We start from the raw sequence: 23,990 nt of genomic DNA, 5'->3' as shown, positions 1-23,990 counted from the left end.
TTTGACATGTGTTGCGTCTAGCTCTTGGGTCTCTGTTCCAACCCTGGTGATGCCAATGTTAAGTTTCTTCATGGAGCCATGCTGTAAAGAATGGTTGGTTTGGGCCGAAAGTCCTTTGGACCTGAAAGTAAATGATGTTTATGGATGTTGAAGTTTATGAAACACACCCATGGTTTAGATATTGTTTCTTGCAATAGTCGCGTGAACTTGGGGAGAGTTACTATTCATCTCCATTCCCAGATGAGTATCTTGTAGCTCAGGAAGAGAAGCGGCTTCTCCCAGGTTAGACAGCCAGCAAATTGTGGAGACAGGACCCACAGCAAGCCTCTACCTTGGTTCAGATTTGTGTGGCACCATTGTCTCTCATACATATGGGGTCTTCTTGGGTGGGAATCCGCAGCTTGTTTCCTTCCTCTTTTCCCCTCCCTCCCTCCATCTCTCCTTTTCTCCCTCCCTTCTTCCCTTGATCTCTCCATTTCTTCTTTCCTTTCTTTCTGTGAGAGCCTTCAGTCTCCTTCCCCAAGAATCCATAGTTCTCATATAATCCTCCCTTCTTCTAGGCTATTCTTGGCTACACTGCTGTTTTAACTTTCAGGCATGGTAGATTTTAGGACTCTTTAGTCCCTGGCTCTTATTCTTCCCTAGGTCTCCGTCTCTCTCCTCTGCCCCAGCCCTGCATCCCTAACTGCTCCTGCTCCATCTTTGTTTCATTAGCTCTTCCAGGAAGTGCCATTGTCCTCTCTGCATGAACCAGGGCCTGTTTGACAACTGCAGTTTAAGCACTCATTAAGTTTGTTACTTGGTGCTTCTTTCCTCTACTAATTTAAGAGAAGCGAGGCAAGACCAGCCAGTCTGCTGCTTTCCTAACACCTAGTGCAGCGTCTGGTTTACAGTAAATGCTCAATAAACATTTATTGAATGTACAAAGTAAGCAGCTATTTGTACAGAGTCAATCAGAGGAGCCGGGGAAAGTGGGTGGTCTGGAGCTGTCTTCCCCCATCCAACAGAGCAGTACAAGAGCCTTTGGGGAAAGCGGAAGCCAGAGGATTGAGAGTTCAAGGTCAGCCTAAGCTTCACAGTAGGTTCCAGGGCTGCCTGGGTTACACAGCTAGACTTTTGTCTCTAGAGGAGTGAATGAATGACTTTGGGTTTTACAGGGAAATCCTCACAGAAGGCAGGAGAGCATTAGTTTCTGGTGTATAGTGCTGGGGGACGCTTGCTGTGTTTGTATGTGAGGCACTGGGGATGTTCCCTGTAAGATCCTCAGAGAGAAGCCTCTCCAGTCAGCAGCTGTTAGATGTTCTCTGACCTTCCTTTTGGCTTTGATATTTTTTCCTTCTTCCCTCCCTCTTTCCCTCCTTCCCTTCCTCCCTCCCTCTCTCCTTCCCTCCCTCTTTCCCTCCCTCCCTCCCTCCCTCCCTCCCTCCCTCCCTCCCTCCCTTCCTTCCTTCCTTCCACACTAGTGAAGGAAGGTACAGATTTTCTCCAGGCTCCTTTTACTCTGGAGCTCTCCAGTAACAAGAAGGGCCATTGTCAATCAGGTGACGGTGTTTGCCTGGAGGATGTGGCATTTGGCAGTGAATGACAGGTAGGGCTGATACTGCAAGCCAGTGAGAATGTGGTTATTGTCTTTTTGGTGTGGTAGGAAAAAAAAAAGCTATTCTTTCTTCTCTCTGTCTTCCCTTCATCTTCCCATTACCTTCTCCATCTTCTCTTCCTCCCTCCATCTTCCCTTCCTCTCTCCATCTTTCCTTCTCCCTCCATCTTCCCTTCCTTCCTCCATCTTCTCTTCCTTCCTCCGGCTTCCCTTCCTCCCTCCCTCCCTCCCTCACTCTGTCCATCCATCTGTGGCAACTTTAATAGCTCTAATAAAGATGGTAGCAAAAACCCAGATTTTAGGTCAAGGTCATTCTTTTGTTTCCTCACCTATACAATAAGCAACATGAATTTGTCCCTTAAGTGGTTAGCAAGTTCACTTAGTGCAGGCTGCATCTTGAGTCAACTCCAAGGTCAAGTGAGTGTATCGAACCCATGGACAGGGCTGTCTTCAGGGAGTACTCATAAATGGTATTTCAGTTCTCCTGAGGCAGCGAGTCCAGAAGGGTAATGAGCTTTCTAAATATAGTGGGAAATTGGTCTGGAAAGGGGACACTGGGAGCCAGTTTGCATTCTTCACATTTAGGTCACCTGGTTAGAAAAACGAAAAACCTGGGTGTTAGGCATGGGTTGTCCATCTTTGATTCCCAAGCCACGCCCCCCCCCCGCCCCCAGTGTCATGTACTTGGTGGGGGAAGCTTTAGCTGCTGATTCTGTCCTCAGAGTTGAAGGATCAGGGTGTTTGTTCTATACTCACTGTTGAATTTTTAAAAAGGCTTCTCTGTATTTCACGGCCAGTGAGGCAGAGAACTGGACTGGGATGCCTTGCTTGTAACACCTCGCAATGCACTCTAGAAAGGAGCTGTGTAGGAGGCAGGAGGATGTCAGGCTGGGGTACCTAAGACTCCTTGAGTCTTATGTTTGGCCACTGTGAAGGTGATCATGGCAGGAGAAATGACTGGGGAGAGGTGTGGGGCCATTCCACGAAGGGACCTCCATCCTCTCGAGTAAGTATCAAAGACCAGACAGAATTTGGTGGTTTTCTTGGGAATTCCTCATCCCCTCTTCAGACCTGCAGCCCTAATTTCTCCCAGAAGCCCTCGGTGTGCTCTCAGAAGTAAGATGTGATTCAAGAGCCCGCAGGGTACCTGGCAGCTAGCAGACCTCGGTGTGTAGTGTACATCCCTTCCTTCCCACCACAAGCACTTATTTCCTCCCTTCTATTTATAACAAGCCAGAGCCGAGGATGACAACAGATTCTCCCCTACTCTGAAGAGTAAGCAAATGATAGAAGCCAGTCATTGTGCCTCTGTGGATCACTAGGGCATGCTGGGGGACCCCGGGACGGCCAGAGGGGTACCTGTGTTTGGAAAAGACTTTGAGCTATGTCAAGGTGTGGGTGGCGATGATTGCTGGGAGCCTGCTGTAAGCAGTTGTCCTGAGCCTGTGACCCTTGCACCAGCCAGGGACAGTGAGGCTCCGACTCCTCGGATGCTCTCCCATGGCTGTGAAGTATTGCCTTGGCTAGAGACCTAGGCTCCAGCCTGCCTCCTGGATGCTTCATGCCAGCTGCATGTTTTGGTGGCATGAGAGCTCACGGTGAGCTGGCAGGAAATTCATACCGGTAACAAGTAGGAGCTCCTAGATACCGGATCTGCACTTGAGAGTGGAGTGCTCTACGCAGGTCATAGGAATGTTTTAGAAAGCGAGATGGAATTCGCATAGGAGCCTTTGCGAATGTTGTGGCTTTTGATGCATTCCGTGCATTGTACATCCACTGCCTCTGTCCAGGTCCATAGCGTTCTCATTAGTCCCAGAGCAGATCACAGATACTCCTTTCACTCTTCCTCCTCAGCCTCCTGGCAGCCACCCACCTGCTTCCTGCCTTTGTGGTTTACCTGCCCGGGATGTTTTATATAAATGGAGTCGTGCTCCTGCACATCCTTGTGACCTTTGCGTCTGACATTCTTTTTAAGGTCTGTCTGTATTAAAGCAGTGAGTTAGTATAGCGCGAAGACTTCATTAACAGCTATGCCAGAAGACAGCTCCCCATCTCTCCCCCCCACGTCAATGCCCCATCAAAGACTGTGCTTATTTCTCCTCAGCCCCCTAGAAACAGTGTTTTGTTGGCCTCTCACAATCTGGAAGGAAGAGAATGGACCAGATACATCATCTTCTAAGTGAGCTAGATGAGACTCTCCTGGGGTTTTTCAAATGCTCATTCGTGGGTTACCTTCCCAGGACTTCTGATAAGGTATTTCTGGGATGAAGCAGGTGCTTCTGTTCTTGGGTCACTGGCTCTCTAGGTCTCTGTTTTTCAACCAGGTGGGTTCTGGGTTCCTATGCCAGGTGGTCTCTGGTGTTGGGGTTTGATCCTACGATGAGTGACCTATGGAGGTCTGATTCTAGCTGGGTGACCTCTAGGGCTCTCATCTTGGACCAGGTGGCCTCTGGGGCTTTCCTAACCCCTTACCTGTGAGCCTAGCAGAGGTCTGAGAGGCCACCTGATTTAGTTTGTCATCCGAGATAGAGTTTTGGTTCAGAGATCCCTGTGGCATGCAATTTTTTTCTCCCCTGCCTTCTGAGCGAAGGCACTCGGGCCCCTCCCTTCTGCCTTTATGGCCCCAATTAATTGTGGCTCATTTATCAGGCTCCAGCTATCGCTTATGAACCAGAGACAAAAGAGAAGGAAGGTTGTTCACACCCTGGGGTTACGGTTGTGAATGGCTACATATCAAGGTTATGTTCCTGGAAAAGTCATACTCCCACTTCCTCCCACCCCCTGGCAGGCCAGTGTCTCCTCCATCAGTGTGCTGAACTAAGTGGGAGAGACTGGGGGAACCAATCCACAAGCCTGCAGCTGTCTAGAGGGAGAGCATTAGGGAGAGCTGGCTGTGAAGAGGGCAAAGGACCCAAACAAACTGGAAGCCACCATTAAGGGGATTCAGCCACAGCAATCTGTGGGTTCCTGATGTTGGGGGCTGTCTTTGGGGCCGTTGGTTTCTTGGTCACAGTCCATGGAGGATGGCAAGACAATCCTTTGGGGGCTGCTTCCTGCCTTTCCCTGTAGGGCTGACTCGGGGAGGAGGAAAGCAGGCTGCATATCTTGACCTTAATAAAAATTTATGGCTTGCTGGCCTTGCTCTCCTGGCTCCCTGGCTCCCTTGTCCTTGGGGTGCATTGATTCCCGCTACTGATTCTGGTCCTGTGCTTGGGGGGGGGGATGGGCACCTAGGCTGCGTTGAAGATTAGTGGTGACTCACCAGGGAGTTATATTCTCATGACTGGATATGCTTGAGGTCTCTGCCAAGGCAAGAAGCGGAACTGTTTGTGTGCGTGCCTGGTGACCCTTGGACAAGCCATTGCTTGCCAGAGAGCCTTCTCCTTCCATGCGCTGGGCTGCCCTTTTCCAGTCTGCTCTTAGGAATATAGGGGACATCAGACAGAAAAGGCTTAAAGGAAAAAAAAGAAAGAAAAGAAAAGAAAAGAGACTTCCACCAAAGTTGCCCTCCAGAGGCTTCCTTTATGAGAACCCCCTGGAATATTTTGATGCCTCTCCTTTGTGTCCATTTCATCTCTCATCCCGTAGGCTCAGTTAACAAAAGCTATGCCCTCTGCTACAAAGACCTCAGCAAGTGTCGTCAGACCTCTTCTCCACTCTGATCCCTTCCCACTTTGTAGCCTGTTCAAAGTGTCCTCTGATTATTAACCTGCCAGAGGGATGGCTGTGCCCGCCGCTTTGAGGATGGCCGGATTGAATATGGAGGATCTTTTCATCCCAGACCCCGTGTGAACTTCGGCTGATGCTCCTAGGTTCCTAACCCCCTTTCCTAGTGCCATTTACGTGGTTCTCTTCTTGCTCCTTTCTGGTTCCTACGGTGCAGATGGCTTTGTAGGGGAGAAGATTTTTGCCCGAGGACCCAAGGTACCTTTGCTGGTGGTTCTCTGATCCATCAGTATTTCCAGTTTCTTCCTGGAAGCCTATGTTGGGAGGGAGGAGAAGGGAAGAGGAAGTAAGAGGTTTGAGGTGCTGGTGGGAGACCCTTAGCAGCTTTTTTGAGTTAAATAATTTATTTCTCGCTTTTGATTTGCACGTTTCTCTTGATTCTTGCGGGGACTTATCTACTGGGAGTGAGAAGTGGGATTTTGGAATGACATATTTTCCTAAAAAAATATCAAGGGTCTTTTTTATTTGAAGCGGTCTCACTTCAGATATACATATATCTGAACGGTTTGTTCTTGGATCAAATTAGATGCAGGTGCTTATGACCCGAAGCAGGGCCGTTACAGATTATCTCCTCACTGGAGCTGGCTGCCAAGCTTGTGGCCCAGGTGGTTTTCTTCTCCCTTGTGACATCTGAGAGCACCCCCAAGGAGTGGGTGGGACACATCAGGGTGGGGGAGAAATGGAAAGGAAGAGGGAGAGGCTGTGGAGGGGGGGCGGGCTTTCTGCTCCAGATCTGCTGTGAGAAGGGTTGGTTCGCTCAGCTTGAACTCTTCAGTAGTCCAGGAGTTGATGTTGGCCTGGGTGGGTGAGCCCTCCAGGCTCAGAGGCAGGTGCTTAGTGCCTCAAGCCGGACCTTCTTGCCCGAGGGCCTGACATGGTTCTGTGATGGTCTTCAGATGGCTGTCCAACCTGGCTTGTTTCTGATACTACTCAGCAGGAGCAGTGGGATGGCTGGGTTTGGGGAGGCCTCATCCTGCTCCTCAGAGGGGGCCCTGGAGCTTGCTGGTGTCCGCACAGGTTCAGTAACTTTTGAGCTCCAGTGTTCTGGAAAAGTCTGTCTTGGAATGGATGCCCGTCAGTCAGTGCATGGTGAGCTAAGATGAGAACACAGGCATCCAGAGAGACATAATAGTGAAAAGAGAGAAAGCAGCACAGATAGTTTTTCCATGAGGCAAACGTGACCTAAAAGAGTGGTTCATTACTCCAAGTTTAGATTCTTCCTTAGATTTTATCAAACAAACTCTGAAAGCTTAGCAGTGCCCATCTGAGAAGTTCAGAGTGAGTGTTTCTTATCAGCAGCAGCCCCGCCTGTCAGGAACCCAGGAACCCGGGCACTTTCTAGCCTGTTACTGTTTGCCTCTAGGGCATTGGGATCTGAGTTGCCACCAGCGAATGGACTGTGTGAGTGGAGTAGTCCCTAGGATGTCTCTCAGAGCCCTGGAGCCCTGTCCCAGGGATATACCTTGCTGTCTCAGTCAGGGCAAGAGTCTGTGGTGTCTTCAGGAACGAGAGAGAGAGAGAGAGAGAGAGAGAGAGAGAGAGAGAGAGAGAGAAGCTGGCCAAGCTGTGACATGGCAGCTTATCCATATCCCCATCAGGCAAAATACAAATGGCCACTCAGACCTCAGTTAGCCTATTTATTCTGTTTTTATTTTGCTGATTTGCAGACCCGAAAGTCTGGGAGCTACTGTTGCAGTAATCTAAAGGCTACTTCCGTTTAAAACTGAGTAACGTTTCCTTATTTGAGACACTGAAAAAATAAACTTAAAGGTCAGGTGATACACTCAGCTACCTCAGCACTGAGGGAGGCCGGGGCAGGAGGATCACGATCACTGAGGGACCATCTCAAAAAACCCCAAACGGCCACCAAAGTGGAGAAATTGCATAAGCAAGTCTTTCTTTCAACTTCCCTTCTTACCTAAAGTTGAGTAACGATGTTCCCTCCCCGACACACTCGTTTAGAAAGAAGTTCAAAAAGTATGTGGCCTTTTGGCCTGTGGATTTAAAAAAAAATTATAGAATTTTTAATAGACACATACAAACAGTCTGGTGTTTCAGGGTGTGTGTCATGGTCAGTTAAGGGGCACCTGCAGGTAATGGTCAGAGAATGGACGGTCCATCACCCCAGGCAGTCAATGGTTTCTGTTGAGAGTATTTATCATCTTCTCTGGTTTGAATACAATCAACTGTTGTCGATCATAGTCTTCCTACGGTGCTATAGGATGTTAGAAGTTATTCCTTCTGACTGGTGAGGTGGCTCGGTGGGTAAAGGTACTTGTGACCGAGACAGATAACCCAAGTTCAATTCCTGGAACCCACATGGTGAAGGGAGAGTCCCAACTCCAGAAAGTTTTCCTTTTCTCTGACCTCTGCACATGTTCTATAGCATACACTCTGAGAACACACACACGCACACACACACACACACTAAATCTAAATATAAAAAGTTATTTCCTCCATCTATCCCTTGTCCCCCATTAACTATCCCCTCTGTACCCCACTATTCCTAGCCTATGGTGAGTTTTTTTTGAATGAACCGGACGTGTTGGTGCACACCACACATATGGAGTGATGTCACCAAGGATGAAATAAAGCAGAGAAGTCCCTTGTGAAGTCCTGTCCCCAAGAGATGTTATCTACAGTATAACTCAGTGTAGGACGGGTTGGTGATTCGTCTTGGGGAAGGTGCTAATGGAAGAGTTTGCTGAGCAGTGAGGGGAGGCTGCCCTGACCTCACACACCACATCTCAGAATCTGAGTGGCAGAGGGGACCAGGAGTCTTGGTTTGGAATGTGTGTGCCTGTCACTCACCATTTGGTCTCTTCCAGGTCAGTCTGAATGACTCCCACAATCAGATGGTGGTGCACTGGGCTGGAGAGAAAAGCAACGTGATCGTGGCATTAGCCCGAGACAGCCTGGCATTGGCGAGGCCTAAGAGCAGTGATGTAAGTATCTCCGGGTGCTGGGCCCTCTCGGGTGCTATTGAAATGACCCTTCTGAGCCTCCAGGTTGCCAGGTCAGAGAACTAGTGGGTAGTTAAAGAATGGATGAGATGAACTGTATGGCAGTGAAGAGATACGGAAAAGAATGCACGTGACCCTTGCATGCCGAACTCAGGGTGGAACTGTCCAAGCAGATGTGCACTGTGCAGGATGACTTTTGAGACATCACAGGTGGTCTGCACTCATAGCTTTACAAGGCACCAAAGAGCACTCCAGGGCAGAGCAACTTGGAGCTGATCCAGAGAGAGTTAAACTGGTCTGTCTTTTCCGTATGTCAACAGCGTGGGATGTTTTCTAGAAGGTTAATTAGGGCAAGCACAGTAAGGGAGGCTTGAAGAAGGGCTGGCCATCAGCTGCAGAGCTCAGCCTAGGGAATCCTGATCCCTGGAGCTTGGGATAATGCAGATAATGATTAGCTGATGAGCTGTTGACAGATCCATTCTCTTCCTCCTTTACTTATATATTATCCCTGCATCAGGATGTATATTTATGTTCTAGCTATATGTCTCCTATATGTCTATGTATCTATTAATCATATGTCTTGTATCATCTGTCTATCCATTTTCTCTTTATCATCCTGTCTGTCTGTCTATCTGTTTGTTTTGTGTGTGTTGTTGTTGTTGTTGTTGTTGTTACAGGGCCTCTCTCTCCAGCACTCTCCATAGTGTCTAGAACTGTCTCTTGGCTGGATTTGAACTCATAGCAGTCCTGCCCCAGTCTTTTTAGTGCTGGGATCATGAGCATGAACTCCCATGTTCATTTCCACTGTTTCTGTTGATAATGCCGTTTTAGCTAGATACTGTGAAGAACTGAAGGAATCTCAGATCCAGGATGGGAGGGAAGGCACCCCCAATTTTTTTTTTTAGATAGGGTCTTACTATTTAGCCCTGGCTAGTCTGGAGCTTCCCATATAAACCAGGCTGGCCTTGAACCCACAGAGATTTATTTGCCCCTGCCTCCTGAGCATTGGTATTAAAGGCATGTCCCATCATGTCCAGCACTTCCAAGTTCTTTATAATAAAGAGTGTCTCTTCTATTTTTTTTAAGTCCATGGTCTTGGGCAGTAGGCCATTTCTGCACGTTCAAAAGATACAAAGGCTCAAGAAAGACCTTCTGTCTCTGGTTGATGCTTGGTTAGTGGTCTAGGCACTAGCAAACAGCAGAAATACTTCTCATGACTGTGGTGAATAGGTCCTACCTACGTACTGGAGGCCATGCAGGTTACTGGTTCAGTACAGCCAGATCTCCTGGCTTCATCAGAAGGTCACAGGTCTTTTGACTTATTCCGTGGCGCTGGGAATGGCACCCGGGGCCTGGCATATGCTAGGCTACCTCTCTACCATTGAGCTTTTGCCCCCAGCCTGGAGGTCTCTTTGTGTAAAGCTACTGAGTCTTACGAGTTGGCAGCTAAAGGGTAGCTCTTACAAGTACCATGTAGGCCAAATAAAAATCTAGGATTAGGGTCAGAACTGGTCCTTGGCTTCCAAGTCTGCAGTCCAGGCATCTCCTTGTGGGCAAAGCAACAGTCCCTGCCTTGGGTGGGTGACTGCCTTCTTCATAAGGGTGAGCTTCATAAGCTGTGGATAGAACACGCTGTATTCCTGCCTCTTGCATGCTCCCCCCTCCCCCGTCCTGGCTCTGCATTCTGGTCAGAGGATGCCTATACACGTTTTTTAAAGGGACACTTGTGGTTTGTGGATGTACATTGGATGTCTCAGAGCCCCCGTCAGTATGCACTGTCTGGGTTGGATGTAGTCAGTGTGAGTCTTGGGATGTTTTCCAGAGCAGTTAATTAGGGCAAGCACAGTAAGGGAGGCTTGAAGAAGGGCTGGCCATGAGCGGCATAGCTCTGCCTAGGGAACATTCTGAGCCCTGGATCATGGGATAATGCAGATAATGGCTAGTCTTGGTGTTTTGCTCTTGAACAAGGCTGGACTTGTTTGGGAGCAACAATTTAGGCTGATTTATAAATAAATATTTTCAAGGTTTGTAAGCAGTAGTTGTTTTCACACACTATGGATGTGTGTGAGTGCCTGCTGGCCTTGGGATGCTCCGTAGTTGCCTGTGTACATCTTTAGTCTAATGCCTGTTGTTAGGAGTCCCTCTTAGGCCCAGAAGTCAGCTCTATGCTATGCTGTATTGAGAAATCTTCAGGGTGTTTGTGCATAAAAATAATCCCCTGTCCAGGAAATGTTTGTCATTGCAAAATAGGTAAAGATGTTTAGGCATTGTTTTGCATTTTTGAAGTTCATGTAGAAGGGCTTAGGGGTACAAATGAATTCACAACAGGTCACTTAACATGTCAGTGGTGGAGTAGGGACGTGTAATGGAAATGTGGGACCAACCATGGGTTTGACTTAGAAAGTTCACTTCTCAGATCCCGTCAGTCTGCCCAAAGGAGCGTTGACCATTCAGGAACTAGTAGTGGCCTATCCAACTCAGCTCCCACCTTGTGGAAATGTTGGGGTACGTGTTCTGAAGATCTTGTTGGCCGTTTCAAGTCATTGTGCTGGAGTGACGTATGAGGGAAGATTAAATGGGAAGGAAACTTAATGTCCAGAGTTAATAAATAGATATGGCAGAATTTTCTTCCCTCCGTGTACAAACCGCATTAAAGAATTGGCAGCCGACACCGAGATGTTCGGATGTGAAAAGTTAGTGCAAAAATAAACTGTGACTCAGAGGCAGAGTCGGTGGCGCTGGTGAGGGAACGATTCAAATGTTCCTTCAGGAGGACGGGAAGTGTGGTTCAGAAAGCCCCTGTCTGAAGGGGAAGAGCTTGCACACAGGTAAGGAACCTGTGAAGTAGAGAGGATGGCTGAGGTTATGATATTCTGTAGGTAAACACGGGTGGGCCTGGACACTGGCGTTCCAGATGGCTTGCTCTTATGCCAAACCAAACCATGCCACCTGTCATCAGCCATCATCAGCCGAGTGTCGTCTCCGGCAAAGGCCAGCTATTCCTGCCACGAGTTGGTGAACTGCAACCCAGGATGTGGTTAGCTCAATTCGTCCCAGTTCTTTATTTCCACTTTCTGATGATGCGTTTTGGAGAGTTCTCATGTGCCACCTGGTATGGTAGCACAGGCCTATGATAGAAGCACTCAGGAGGCTGAGGCAGGGGGATTGTAAATTCAAGCCTAATCCAGGCTACAGAGAGAGTTCTTATCTCAGAAAACAAATTACCCCCCTCCCAAAATATCCAAACCAAACCAAATCCCCCCCCCCAAAAAAAAGAAAGGAAGGAAGGAAGAAAGAAAGAAAGAATCAAATAATCACTCAACTACCAGCAGGAATAATGAAGTAATGAAGTACCTAGGTGCAACATAATTGACCAAAAATGCTACCTGGGGACTATATCCACCAGAGGATCAGAATCGACTGAGATGGCATGGATGATAAGACTCATCCCTCTTGTCCCTAGACTAGTGAGATATGATTGGCTCCCTCCTGGATCAACTAGATAGCAGAACTCCCATCCTTGCTAATAGTACGGAGAGCCTCTACATCCCAATGCTTGGGTTGGAACCCTGGCTCTGCCATTTATAAATAATGGTCCACATAATTTATACTATCTTAGTCATTTTTTTTGGTTACTATAACAAAATACTTGAGACAATCAACTTTTAAGGAGAAAATTTATTTTGACTCACATGATTGGGGCTTCTAGTTCATGATTATTGATCCCAACGGACTCAGGTCTCTGGTTGGGGTGCTGTGTATTGCTCAGTTAGGTGTAGTGCAGTGGTTAGTAAAACAACTGCCTGGGTGTTCAAGGTTCTGAGTTTTATTCTCGGTATTGCAAAACAAACAACCGCCCCAATTCTCAAACTTTGGTATCTGTAACTGGTTAGTTTTTTTGCGAACTTGACATCAGCTAGAGTCATTTGGAAAGTGGGAACCTCAACTGAGAAAACATTTCCGTCAGATTGGCCTGTAGGCTAGTCTGTGGCTACATTGTTTGGACTGATAATTTATGTGGGAGAGCTCAGAACATTGTAGATGGTGCCGCCCCTGGGCTGCTGGGCTGGTCGGTTGTATGAAAGGCAGGCTGAGGGAGCCATGGAGGGCAAGCCGGTAAGCAGCACTCCTCCGTCGCCTCTGCTTCAGTTTCTGCCTCCAGGTTCTTGCCTTGAAATTTTGCTTTGAAACCCTAACCCTAACTCTTCTTCCCTAAGCTGCTTCCTGTCAGTGCTTTTATCACAGCAACAGAAAGCCAACTAGAACTGTACCCAAAAATATGGTATGTAAGTCATCCAAATGAGTGTTTTTCTGGGAACTATTTAGAAATGCAGAGTATTAGGTACCACCCCAGATTACTTTTTTTTAATTTTTAAAATTTATCATCGTCATCATTGTCATTATTATGATGATTATTATTTTCATTTCTTTTGCTTTTTTCTTTGGGGCATGCTCTCATTATGTGGTCCAGGCTGGTCTGGAACTTTCTATGCAGCCCAGGGTTAGCCTTGAACTCTTTCCTTCTTGACTTAGCCTCCCTAGTCCTGGGATGATAGTGTGAACTACCATGCCAGGCTTAGAACTCGCTCAGAAACTGCTTTTGGCCGGTGTCTTGCCTGGGCATTTGTGAAGCCCGCTAAGATTACAGCAGTGCTCTAAAAGACCTGGGGTGGTGCCAGGGGAGGGGATGCCGTCTGACATTTCAGGGTTTCCTCCTCCTCCCCTCCATTATTATTATATAATTCTGAGCTGCATGGGCCTTTGCTTCAAAGGACTTTCTTCATGGTTAAGGAAGTGATCTAATTGGAACCTTGGGGCAGTTTAGAACCCTCCCACTTTAGATTTTTGTTGTTGTTCTTTAAGGAACAGTGTCATATTGAGGTCAGCGAGGACTAATTAGTGGGAACCCGGTGTCTGGAGGAAAACAAACGGTGCCGGCAGCCGACAGCGAGTTCAGGGTGTCTGCTCCCGTTCACCTGGCAGTGACAGTGGCCAGTGAGTCACCAGCATCGTGCTGCCGTGAGCAACAGACAGCCCCAGTTAGAATTGGTAATTGGGGTGCAGCACAGAGACTCCAAAGCCACCATCCCTCTTAGAATTAACCGAGCCCTCAGAGGGCTTTTGTGTGTCGTCACTGTGGAGGGATAACTGTGCCCCCGCCCTGAGCGTAGTCTGTTTCTGCCGAAGAGAAGTAAGAAATTACAAGGACAGGATAAAAATAGCTTGTTGGAATTGTTCAACCTGGACAAGGCAAGGCAGGTCGATGAGCGATCTGTGATAGGCTTCAGGCATAGGATGGGTCCCTGTCAGCTCCCTTTTAACCTCTATTAAGTCTAGGACCCATGAGATGGTTGGCTTGTTTGCAGGTGTCACGAGGCAGAGGTTTTACTGCCACCTGCACTGTGGCAGTCCTACCGTTGAGAATCTCAGGAAGTCTGTTTATTCTGCCTGCCTAGGACCTTTCTCCATGGTGGCTCTAACTCCTGACGCCAAGTATGGAGAAAGGGACCATCTGTAGGAGGGTAACTTGCAGAGTTAAAAAACAAGTAGGCTTGGAATCTCAAGAGACTGGCAAAGCCTGGGCACTTACTACCAGTGTGACCCTGGACTAGTCATTTCCTGCTGTGGCACTTAGCTTTTGTTCTCTCAAAAGTTACAGCAGGTCCTGTGTCTGTGAGCGCGGCATCCATGATTCTACCAATTGTGAACTGAAAACGTGAGGGCAGGAGGTTGTATCCATTCTGAACGTGAATAGACATTTTTTTCCTCCCTTGTTATTGTTAAAACAGTGCAGTACAAACAAATATTCATTCATATATTATAAGACATATGTTGTCTTAATTGTCATAAGCAATTTAGAGATAAAGTGTATGGGAGAATGCATGTAGGTTCTGTGCTATTTTTTTCTCTTATGTGTCACTGGGTTTTAGTATCCATGGGGACTCTGGAACCAATCCAGTGTCGCTACTGAGATCTGTCTTCTCCGTGACTCACCAATTAATTGGTTTCACTCTCTTTGTTCATTGAGCCAGCGCATTCATTTACCTACTCCTTCGTTTATAATCACATTTATTCATTACAGATGTCTGTTGACTAACCGGTAAACTCTAGGTACCCCGAAGCTAAGATTCCTCTCCAGAGTTACAAGGAGGAAGAGGAGCAGTGTGTAGGAGGGAATAGCACATACTGAAAAAATACCGCTTCGATGTAAATATAGGATCCCATTTGTGCCTCTCACAGGGGATTATCACATCACAGGATACTGGAGTTGGAAGGAGCCTTGCTTGGTTTCCTATTTAAGCAGCCATTAGTTTGCGCTGTACAACTCTCGAACTTTCCTGGGAAACCGTGTCTATTCTTGGCAAACAGAATGCAAGGAAGTTCTACTTGCTCTTTTACCCACTCAGGTTATCTGTGAACTATCAACCTGCTAGCTGGGCACAGCTGCCTCTGTGGCCGCACTGTTCTTTCTGAGATGACCCAGTTAGAGGCAGAGACACCCTGCCTCCCTTAACCTTGACATGTGTTAAATGGTAATGGCCCCCCTCGGTCTCAGTTCCCCCGTGTGCAGCCTCCTGTCCTTTACAGTTTGTTCATGGCCTCATTAACAAGCAAGCGTTCACACATTCACAGGCCCGTCCTTGTCTGATGACCATGTCTTTTGTTAGTTTCCGTGTGTCTGGTGCTCAGTGCCCGACTTGGCTCCTGTGAAACCCTCAACTTCTTATTTGCAGTTGAATCAAAAAGGCGGAGATGGCAACTCAAAAGTTGGGATGAACTCAACTCTGGGTTGAGTCTAGCCAGTCTCTCCTTGGAAATTACCTATTGTTTTTCTACCCTGCTTTTCTCAGTTATCTCTCCCATAAATAATTGAAAAATTAACAATGCAATCATCACCTAACAGGTTTGTTTTTCATTTCTTTGTTTATATTAATACTCCATATCTCACAAGTAGTAAAATCTAGGTTGAAAATACCCCACAGCATCCATTTTATGCTTCATGACCTGAGATAATAGTTGGTGGTGTTGAGATCACTAGCTTGAAGGCAGGCAGCTGGGTCAGGGACCTTCTCCCTGGGTTTTTTGTTTGTTTGTTGTTTTGTATTTTTCTTTTAGATTTATTTTTATTATTTATTTCATGTGTATGCTCATGCATGTGCAGGTAGTTGTGGAGGCCAGAAGAGGGTATCAGACCCCTGGTGCTGGAGTTACAAGTGTTTGGTTGTGAGCTCCGTGATGTGGATGCTGGGAGCTGAACTCTGTTCTTTTGGAAGAGCAGCCAAGTGCTCTTGAACCATGTGTCGTCTCTTCAGCTTCTTGCCTTGATGACTTCTAGGTTGTGACCTTGGCAAGTCCGAAATCTAGTGAGCCCCGTGGTCTTCTCTGCAATGACTCTCCATGGAGGGTTGCTGTGCAGTGACCTGAGAACTCATTCCTGTGATGGGATCAGCATTGGCTCTGTGCATTATGGGTAGACGACAACTGTTCTTAGGTTGTGTCTCTGTGGTTACCGTATCACCAGGAGCCAGGAGGCAGCGGAGAAGCAAGTCTGTTGGCAGGGTCCAGGAGGCTTGCTGCTGCCCCTGTGGTTTCCCATGCAGTAGAGTCACAAAACACCAGTGCAGGGGTCGGTTCTGGTACTGATTGTGTGTCTCTAAGTGTGTATGTGTATACGCTTGTGCTAGGGTTAGAACTAGGACCTAGCGTATACTAGACAAGCATTGTAACAATGAGCTCCCCCACCCCCAGCCTGCTGGCATCTTAACCTCTGTGGATGTTTTATCACTCGGCAACTTCTCCTTTTCATCTCACTGGGAGCCTTAGATGTGTTTCTCTCTTCGGGTATAGAATGGCATCTTTCTGGTCAAGAGGTGAAGAATTCAGTTATCCTGATTACCTTTTGGGGACATTTCAGAAGATGCAGAAAACAAATTTTGAGCCCTTTCCCTCTCAGAGTGCATTCTGTCTGGTCTGCACCTGAACTGTAGCCAGCAGGAAGGGGGTGTTTTTTATTCTCGTGTTTTCCAGCTGCTCCTGGGGCTCCGGCTCACCTCTGGAGTGAGAGGACTTTGTGCTCCAGGTGCAGGGGTAGCTGCAGAGTCTCATACTTTCTACCTTCCCGGCCCGCCCCAACTTTGAGGATAGTTACAGAAGTCCCCTGCATCCCCTTTGTGGGTCATGTGATTGAATCAGAAGTTCATGCTATCATGGACTCCTAGGGAATCTTGCTCTCTCGGTGTCTGGAGTGGGAAGCTGGGATGTGGAGGGCAATTTAGAGGTCCTTCTGTTGAGCATCTCACTGACTCCTTTCTTCTTTTTCCCTTTCTGTGTGTTCCAGGTATACGTGTCTTATGACTACGGAAAATCATTCAATAGGATTTCAGGGAAGCTGAACTTTGGAGTGGGAAACAGCAGCGAAGCAGTGATCTCTCAGTTCTACCACAGCCCTGCCGATAACAAGCGGGTAAGGAGACTGTCTCGGGAACACTGCCTTCTGGGAGGATGGCTGTACTGAAGGGGGCTGGGCCTTGGAGCCCTTTGCCATCCTTGGAGCACACAGGGGTCACCAGCTACTGTTTCCTGTCTTACCTGGGAATTGGTGAGAGAATGCAGTTCTCAAGGTGGATCTTTGCATAATCAGACCAAATACTGGTCAGGCAGGATTTTTGGACAAACAAGGTCAGGTTCAACCACAGAAAATCTGCCAACCAATACATCGTCAGACTCACTGGTGGCTGGAACGTTTCTCAGGTTCACGGTGCTAATCCTGGGCCTCCAAGATTGCCTGCTGAACCATTGCTTTTGTTGGCATCATCACCATGTGCCTGCTTCTGTGTGTGTGTTCATGTGTGTGTACGCGTGTGCTCATGTGCATGCATTTCTCTTTCCCTCTTTTCTGAACCTGTATGGGTATAGAAAAGAAACTCTAAGAAGCAGGTGTGGCTGTGTCTCTGCTGTCTCCTCAATTAGCTGCCTTGCTTCTTTGATCAGTACCCTCAGGCAGTTGTGTTTGGAATAAGTGTTGACCTTATCCCTGGGCTATAGGTAGGTGGAGCTAGCCGAGCAGCAAGGGAACCTGACTACCTGCTAGGCTTTCCTGCTATTTGGTAGCTCTTTGCTCTGGGAGTTATACTGGACCCCTGTTTCCAGGGGTGGGAACTGCTTAGGTAGAGAGCTGCCTCAGCTGTAGTAAGAGTTCCCTGAGGTGAGGGCAGCTGCTGCATTCTGCTTGTGCAGAAATTGCCCACTGAGCCAAGACCGGATCTTTCCAAGACCTTGGTGTTGGTTTCTCAGGTGGCCTTGGATCTCCTAGCAGGGGCTGCATTAAAAAGATTTAGCAACCCATGCGGTTACCCTGACCAATGCCAGGGTCGTTTTAGTTGCTGGATTTGTGGAGAAGGGGTCCTGTCATTCTCCCTCCTCCCATATCCCCTCCTTCATAAGGGTGTGACCTCTACTGCTTTAGGAGGAAGCACTTGGGAGGTTTCCAGGCAGTGGCTGTTTACTGGCTGGTACAGACCTTTAAAAAAAACCACAGACTAGCATAGTCATTACTGGTACCTGCTGAGTAAATAATCAGCCCTATCTGATGACCTATATGTACACTTCCCAAGGGGAAAACAAGGAGAAATAGCAGGAACTGGACCTAGTCTCCACCAGCCTTAGCACTCACCTCCTGCAGCTACCTTATGGCCAGTCAGGATGGCTCCTAGAGGTGGAGAGCGGCCACCTAGATTGTAAGGTGTAAGATGCTCTGACTAGGATTGGCCTGAGAGGGGTCTGGCTGCTGCTTCTGGCTAGTTCTCTGTGTTCCTTGCTCCTCAAGAAACAAACTATGTTTAGACTTGCTTGTGTTACCAGCGTGTGTTTACCCATAGTCACCACTAGATTTCCACTCCATCTCAGAGTTGACTCTGGCTGAAGACTTGGCCTCGAAGCTGCCTCCCTCCTCGCCCTGGACTCTACTTTTATAGTGTCAGTGTTCTCTTTCCAGCTCAGGGCCCAGATGTGGGCAAGTTGTGCCTTTCTACCCTTTTCTGGTTATGTAGACCTGCGTGGATCACAAGGCTGAAGACAGGAAGGCTGCATCGGGCTCCCACGAACACAGAGCAGACAGAGGACCCGAGTTTTGCAGCATTTGGTCTACGGAAGGTGGAGAGCACCTGCTATGTTGGGACAAGAAGGAAGTAGGGAATACTTGACTGATCACTATAAGAGACTTAGGCATTGCACAGAGGGGTGGGGCAGTGTGTTATAGTTCAGGTGCATGGCATGCATCTTAGGTTTCTCATGGTGAGCTGGCCATGCATGCTCTGGAGTTGGCAAGGCTGTGGACCCAGGAAAGAAAGCAACTGCCTCTTTGGAGAACATAATGACAGTTGGAGGTGAGGTTCATAATAAGGACAGAGTGAGACTTTACTGTAGCCTGTCTACTTCCCCACGTAAGACTGTCACCCTCTCCAGATGTCCCCGGAAGGAAGTGATGACACCCATTGTGTTGATGGTGCCTCTTACTTTTACCTTTGTTCTCTGGAAGGCAAATATTGCCCCACCAGTCTTACCACTTCCTGAGAAAAGCCATGCAAGGCTGGGTGCCTTGCTGTCAAGAGTATGGTGCTGGGACCAGGCTCATCGCTGGGCCACTGGAGCACAGTTGGGTTTTACAGCCTAATCTTAGCAGGAGTGCAGATGGATCCTGTCCTTTTCCAGGCTGTGCATGGAGCTAGGGGAATAGTAAACAGTTTGTTTCCTTCTTCTCCTGCTTGCCTTCTCTGCTTCCAACTCGTCATCCGTCATACCTGGGTTCCTGCATCAAAAGTGGAGAAAGTCCATTGTGTAGATAAATTCTGTAACTTGCTGTCTTAGTTAGGGTTTCCGTTGTGTGATGGAACAACATGATCCTGAGCTACTGTGGATGGAAGGCTTTCTTTCCTTCCCAGTCCCATGTGACAGACAGTTCATCATCAATAGCAGTCAGGACAGGAACTCAAGGCAGGGACCTCAGGCAGAGGCTGATGCAGAGGCCATGGATGGGGGTTGCTTACTGACTTGCTCTCTAAGGCTTGCTCAGCCTGGCTTTCTTATAGAACCCAGGACCAGCATCCCATGAGTGTAGCCACCCACCATGGGCTGAGCCCTCTCCCGCCAGTCACTAATTACAAAAATGACCTACAGGATGCTTACTTCCTATGGAGGGCAACATTTTCTCAACTGAGGCTCCCTCCTCTCTGATGACTCTAGCTTGTGACAAGTCGGCAAAAAACTTTATCATCCCAGAAGCACCGTGGGGTATGAAGTGTTTACAAAGAGGCTGCTGAAGTTCTAGTAGTCAGAGATGCTCCTGAGACCTCACTTCGGGAAGCAGCTAATCGGTCAGGTCTGGTAGCCCATCTGTGGGGTTGGCCACCAGGTGCCAAAGCAACCAGGCATTCGGTTCTTTCCTGCCATGTGTGTGCCATGTGGCATATGTGTATGACATGCGACATATGTCTGTGACATGTGACATATCACCAAAGTGTATGAGATGCTGGGTGAAGAGTGATGTCATCTCTAAATGGAGCAGGGGGTAAGTGAGGTAGTGAGGCCCCCAGGGAGCACTGAGGGTTAGGAATGGGGCTCCAAGGATGGGATGTTGGTTGCCAGTAGGGGAATAGAGTTGGTAGGAGCCTGCAAGCAGGAGGAAGGCATGGGCAGGGAGAGACTCCAGGGAGCTGGGCTGATGGCATCTGGGCAGGATGGGTGTTCTGCATTGCCACCCTGACTGCCATCTGGAGGTGGAGGAGATTGACTTTCACCTTGGACTTGGGAGCCCTGCGAGGAGCTTTGAGTTAGGGAGCGGTGGGTAGGAACATTTTTTGGGAAATGTGACTCCTTCTGATATGTGCAATGTATCAGAGGAGAAAGAATAGAGGAAAAAGTGGAAAATGAAACCTCGTCAGTATCCAGTGATGGGATTAGTGGGATTAGAGGGAGGAGCCACGGCGCCTCGCTTTTTATGTGACCCCACCCCCGGGATCGGAACTCGGCTCCTCATGCTTGCACAAGTACTCTGCTGGCTGAGTGACTCCCTCAGTCTCATTCATCTTTTAACATCACCGAAGGTCAAACTTGTAATTTGTAAACCTTAGTGGGACAGACCACATCCAAACTGTCGCAAGCATTCAGTATCCATTCTGGAGGCTGTATGGAAGAAATACTAAGCTTCCAAGGTGGTGCGTGCGTGCGTGCATGTGTGTGTGTGTGTGTGTGTGTGTGTGTATGTAAGATGAAGAATCTGCACAGAATCAAAGTCCAAGATTGTCATGGGAGGAGCAGGGAGGCTTCAGAGGGATGTTGCAAAAGGTGAAGGAAGACAGGTTTCCAGGGAACAGCTGAGGAGCATCATGAGGAGAGGAAGCACATACGTGAGTTAAATTGCACCATGAAATGCTCTCAGATCAGGAAGTGCTGTCTTTGGTTCGGAGAGCAGAAAGGATTGATGGACTGTTAGAAACCGGGCTCTGCAGCAGCTGGGTATGACTCTGCTCCCGCGTCATCCGGGGGAATCAAGCTGCTGTGAGCTTCAGTGTCCTCGTTCTTAAAAGGGGGTGTGACAAGGTGATCCAAAACACCGAGTCACTGTGAATGAGAAACAGCCTGAGCAAGACACAGCCTGGGAAGCTTCTAGTTCCCTGCCTGGTGTGGAGCAAGTGCTTTTAAAAAAAAAAAAAACAAGCAAACCAAGCCAACCAGAAACAAACAAACCGAAAAACCATTCGGCCTTATCATAAAAACGGCTAGTTAGGTGGTATTTTAGATTAAATGTGATCCTGGAGGAAGGCATGAAGCAGATTTCTGGAACAGTCCTTGCTAATTGAAAGTGCCACCTTTCCGAGGAGCCAAGATGGGTTGAGAGCAGGAGGGCAGGCTGTTTCTAAGGAAGACATCCATGGCGGGAATTATGATGCTCTTGCTAGGATCGTAATTGTTTTTATTGCACTGAGTTTGGTTGGAGTAGTTCTTGCTCTCAAAACATTTACTACCTTTTTCTTGGATTTAATTAGGCTTCTGCAGAGTGTGAGATTTACATTAGATGCTGGGGGAGGAAGTACAAGAGAAACAGCACAGGCGAGATGTGCAAAGGAGAAGGCAGGAAGGACCACTGAGAGCCAGGTGGGAGCCAGTGCAGGGTAGCAGCCCCTGTGTAGGCTACTGAGAAGGGTTAGGAGCAGGAAGCTTGTCTGTCATGTAGGGGAATGCTCTTGAATTGGCTGTCTTCTAGAATATGAAGGGCTGATTGTGGCTGGTGCTAGGTCCCTATGGCTCTACTTCTGATTCACTGCCTGGTTCTCGGGACCACTCTTGCTCTTCTGGGAGCACGGCTGCTTCCCCTCTATCCCACCCTTCCCTGCTCCCGTCTCATTTGAGCTTCCTAGACTCGTTCTTTTCTTAGGCCTCTGAGCCTGTCATTAAACCTGTACGATAGTGCCTAAGCCCCTACTCTGTGCCCAAAGTTACATTATCCCAGGCGTGGAATGTTCTTTCCTTGTGGCCATTATGCCTGCCATGTTAGTTAGCTCATGTCAAGTTGACAAAAGCTAGAGCTATCTGGAAAGAGGGAGCCTCAATCAGACTGGTCTGTAGTCAAGTCCGTGAGGGCATTTTCATGCTTAATAAATTAATGTGGGTGGGGCTTGTGGGTGGGCCCAGCCCTCTGTGGGCGGTGCCACTCCTAGGCAGGTGGTCCTGGCTTGTGTAAGAAAGCCAATTGAACAAGCCATGGTAGCAAGCCAGACTCTGTAGTTTCTGCCTCTGATCCTACGTGAGTTTCGACCCTGACTTCCCTCAGTGATGGGCATGGTGGGGGTGAGAAAAGCCAAATAAATCCCCCACCGTCCCTAGGTTGGATTTGGTTGGGGTTTTAGCACAGCGACAGAAAGCAAACCAATGCAGACACCCTACCGTGACGCCCTTCATATGGCGTCAGCTCTGGTGCCGTGGTCTGGACAGGTTCTCCCTGTGTTCTGCCTGTGTCACTGGCCGTCTAACCTTCATCTGTGCCTACCTCTGGGCATGTCCGGAGGAGGATTCTTACTGCAGCACTCCTAGCTTATGACTGACGGAGTCTGCAGGATTCACATGTTAAATTGCACTACCTTTGTTGGGTCCCCAGGAAATCTTGAGGCGGCAGCAGCTGCTGGCCCAGTAGATCTTGTTTAAAGTCAGTGACCTATTAAGAAGTGAAACGAGGCATGGCCCCTGCTTCCCATAGCCGCTTCAGCCGGGTCTCAAGAGTGTGCCTGTCAGCACAGTTGGTTCACCAGGGCTATTGAGTCACCTGGCGTTATAGCAAGGATGGTCTGTCATAAATGGAGAGATTTTAATGATTTCCAGGAAAAGGGTGACCTGTGGCTGCCTGGAGGATGGGTGGAGTGATGGCACCCCCATCATGGTCCAGGCAATCTGAAGGACAGGCTATCTCTGTCCTGGCTGCCAGTAGCCACCTTCTGACTGTGTCTGAGTGGCCTGCCAGTGAGCAAGAATGGCCAAGTCAATGGGAAGAAATAAAAACACCAGAAAAGTTGGCCAGCCTTATGACCCTGCTAAACAATCTCCCCTCATGATCTCACTGGGCCTGTTTATTCTCTGTTGAAATAGGTGCAGCGGGGCTGCGTCCCCAGCAGCCCGGCCGCCTGCTAGCTCATGCCTGAAATAACAACACACAAATTATATTCTTTTAAACACTGCTTGCCCATTATATCTAGCCTCTTCTCAGCTAACTCTAGCACCTGGACTAGCCCATTTCTAATAATGCGTGTAAGCACCCCTGTGCTTACCGGGAAGATTCTAACCTATGTTCATCTTGGGTCGGAGCTTCATCGCCTGTGCCTCAGAGAGCAGAGCTATCGGGAGAGCGGAGCATGGCGTCTCTGCTCCAGAGAGCAGAGCTGTCGGGTCTACCCGGGAGCAGAGCAGAGTCTGACCTCACTTCCTCTTCCTCCCAGCATACTATTCTGTTTACTCCTCCCACCTATGTTTTAACCTATCAGGGCCAAGGTGTTTCTTTATTGCTTAACCAATGAAATCAACAGATTGATATATGACACTCCCACATCAATTCTCTCCTTTCTGTGTGTGTCTGTGTCTTGTGAAGACTGGAGAACAACCTCTGGTATTGGTCCTTAGGCTTGCCCTCACTTTTTTTTAAAGATAGGTTCTAGTGTATGTAAAGGAAGAACTTTTCATCTGAGCTATCTCCCAGCTGTCTTAACTGAATGTGGTTTGATATATCCATCATCTTTTGGTGGCCCGGAGATATAGAGAAAGAGGATGAGACCCCGTTTGTGCTATGTCCCTCAACACGGGGGCACTTGCACAAGGCTTAGGGACTTGTCGGGTGGCTCTGGCCAGAGGTTGCTCTGACCTTGCCTGTTCTCTCTTGCAGTACATCTTTGTGGATGCTTATGCCCAGTACCTGTGGATCACATTTGACTTCTGCAACACCATCCATGGCTTCTCCATCCCATTCCGGGCTGCTGACCTCCTCCTCCACAGCAAAGCCTCCAACCTCCTCTTGGGCTTTGACAGATCTCACCCCAACAAGCAGGTAAGAGATCTCTGGAGCACAGACGTAACTAAGTGTGTGTGTGTGTGTGTGTGTGTGTGTGTGTATGTGTGTGTGTGTGTTCTGGAATTTTCTGCTCTGCTTGGGTGGGTTGTGTGTC

General features: G+C 48.3%; 1 protein-coding gene across 1 annotated transcript in view; it reads left to right on the top strand.

Annotated features, from left to right (window-relative positions):
• The window catches only part of Sorl1 (sortilin related receptor 1), a 158,410-nt gene that overhangs the window by 9,169 nt on the left and 125,251 nt on the right, over positions 1–23,990 (top strand). Inside the window, exons 2-4 of the mRNA XM_050120095.1 lie at positions 8,152–8,268; positions 16,625–16,750; positions 23,711–23,872. Coding sequence (XP_049976052.1) covers positions 8,152–8,268; positions 16,625–16,750; positions 23,711–23,872 — 405 coding nt within the window. The remainder of the gene's footprint in view (positions 1–8,151; positions 8,269–16,624; positions 16,751–23,710; positions 23,873–23,990) is intronic.

Source organism: Alexandromys fortis, unplaced genomic scaffold, assembly GCF_014885135.2.
Source record: "Alexandromys fortis isolate MF-2015 unplaced genomic scaffold, M_Fortis_MF-2015_v1.1 scaffold_190, whole genome shotgun sequence".
Lineage (NCBI taxonomy): Eukaryota > Metazoa > Chordata > Mammalia > Rodentia > Cricetidae > Alexandromys > Alexandromys fortis.
Note: the sequence above shows the minus strand (reverse complement) of the source record. Positions and strands in the feature narration are given on the sequence as shown.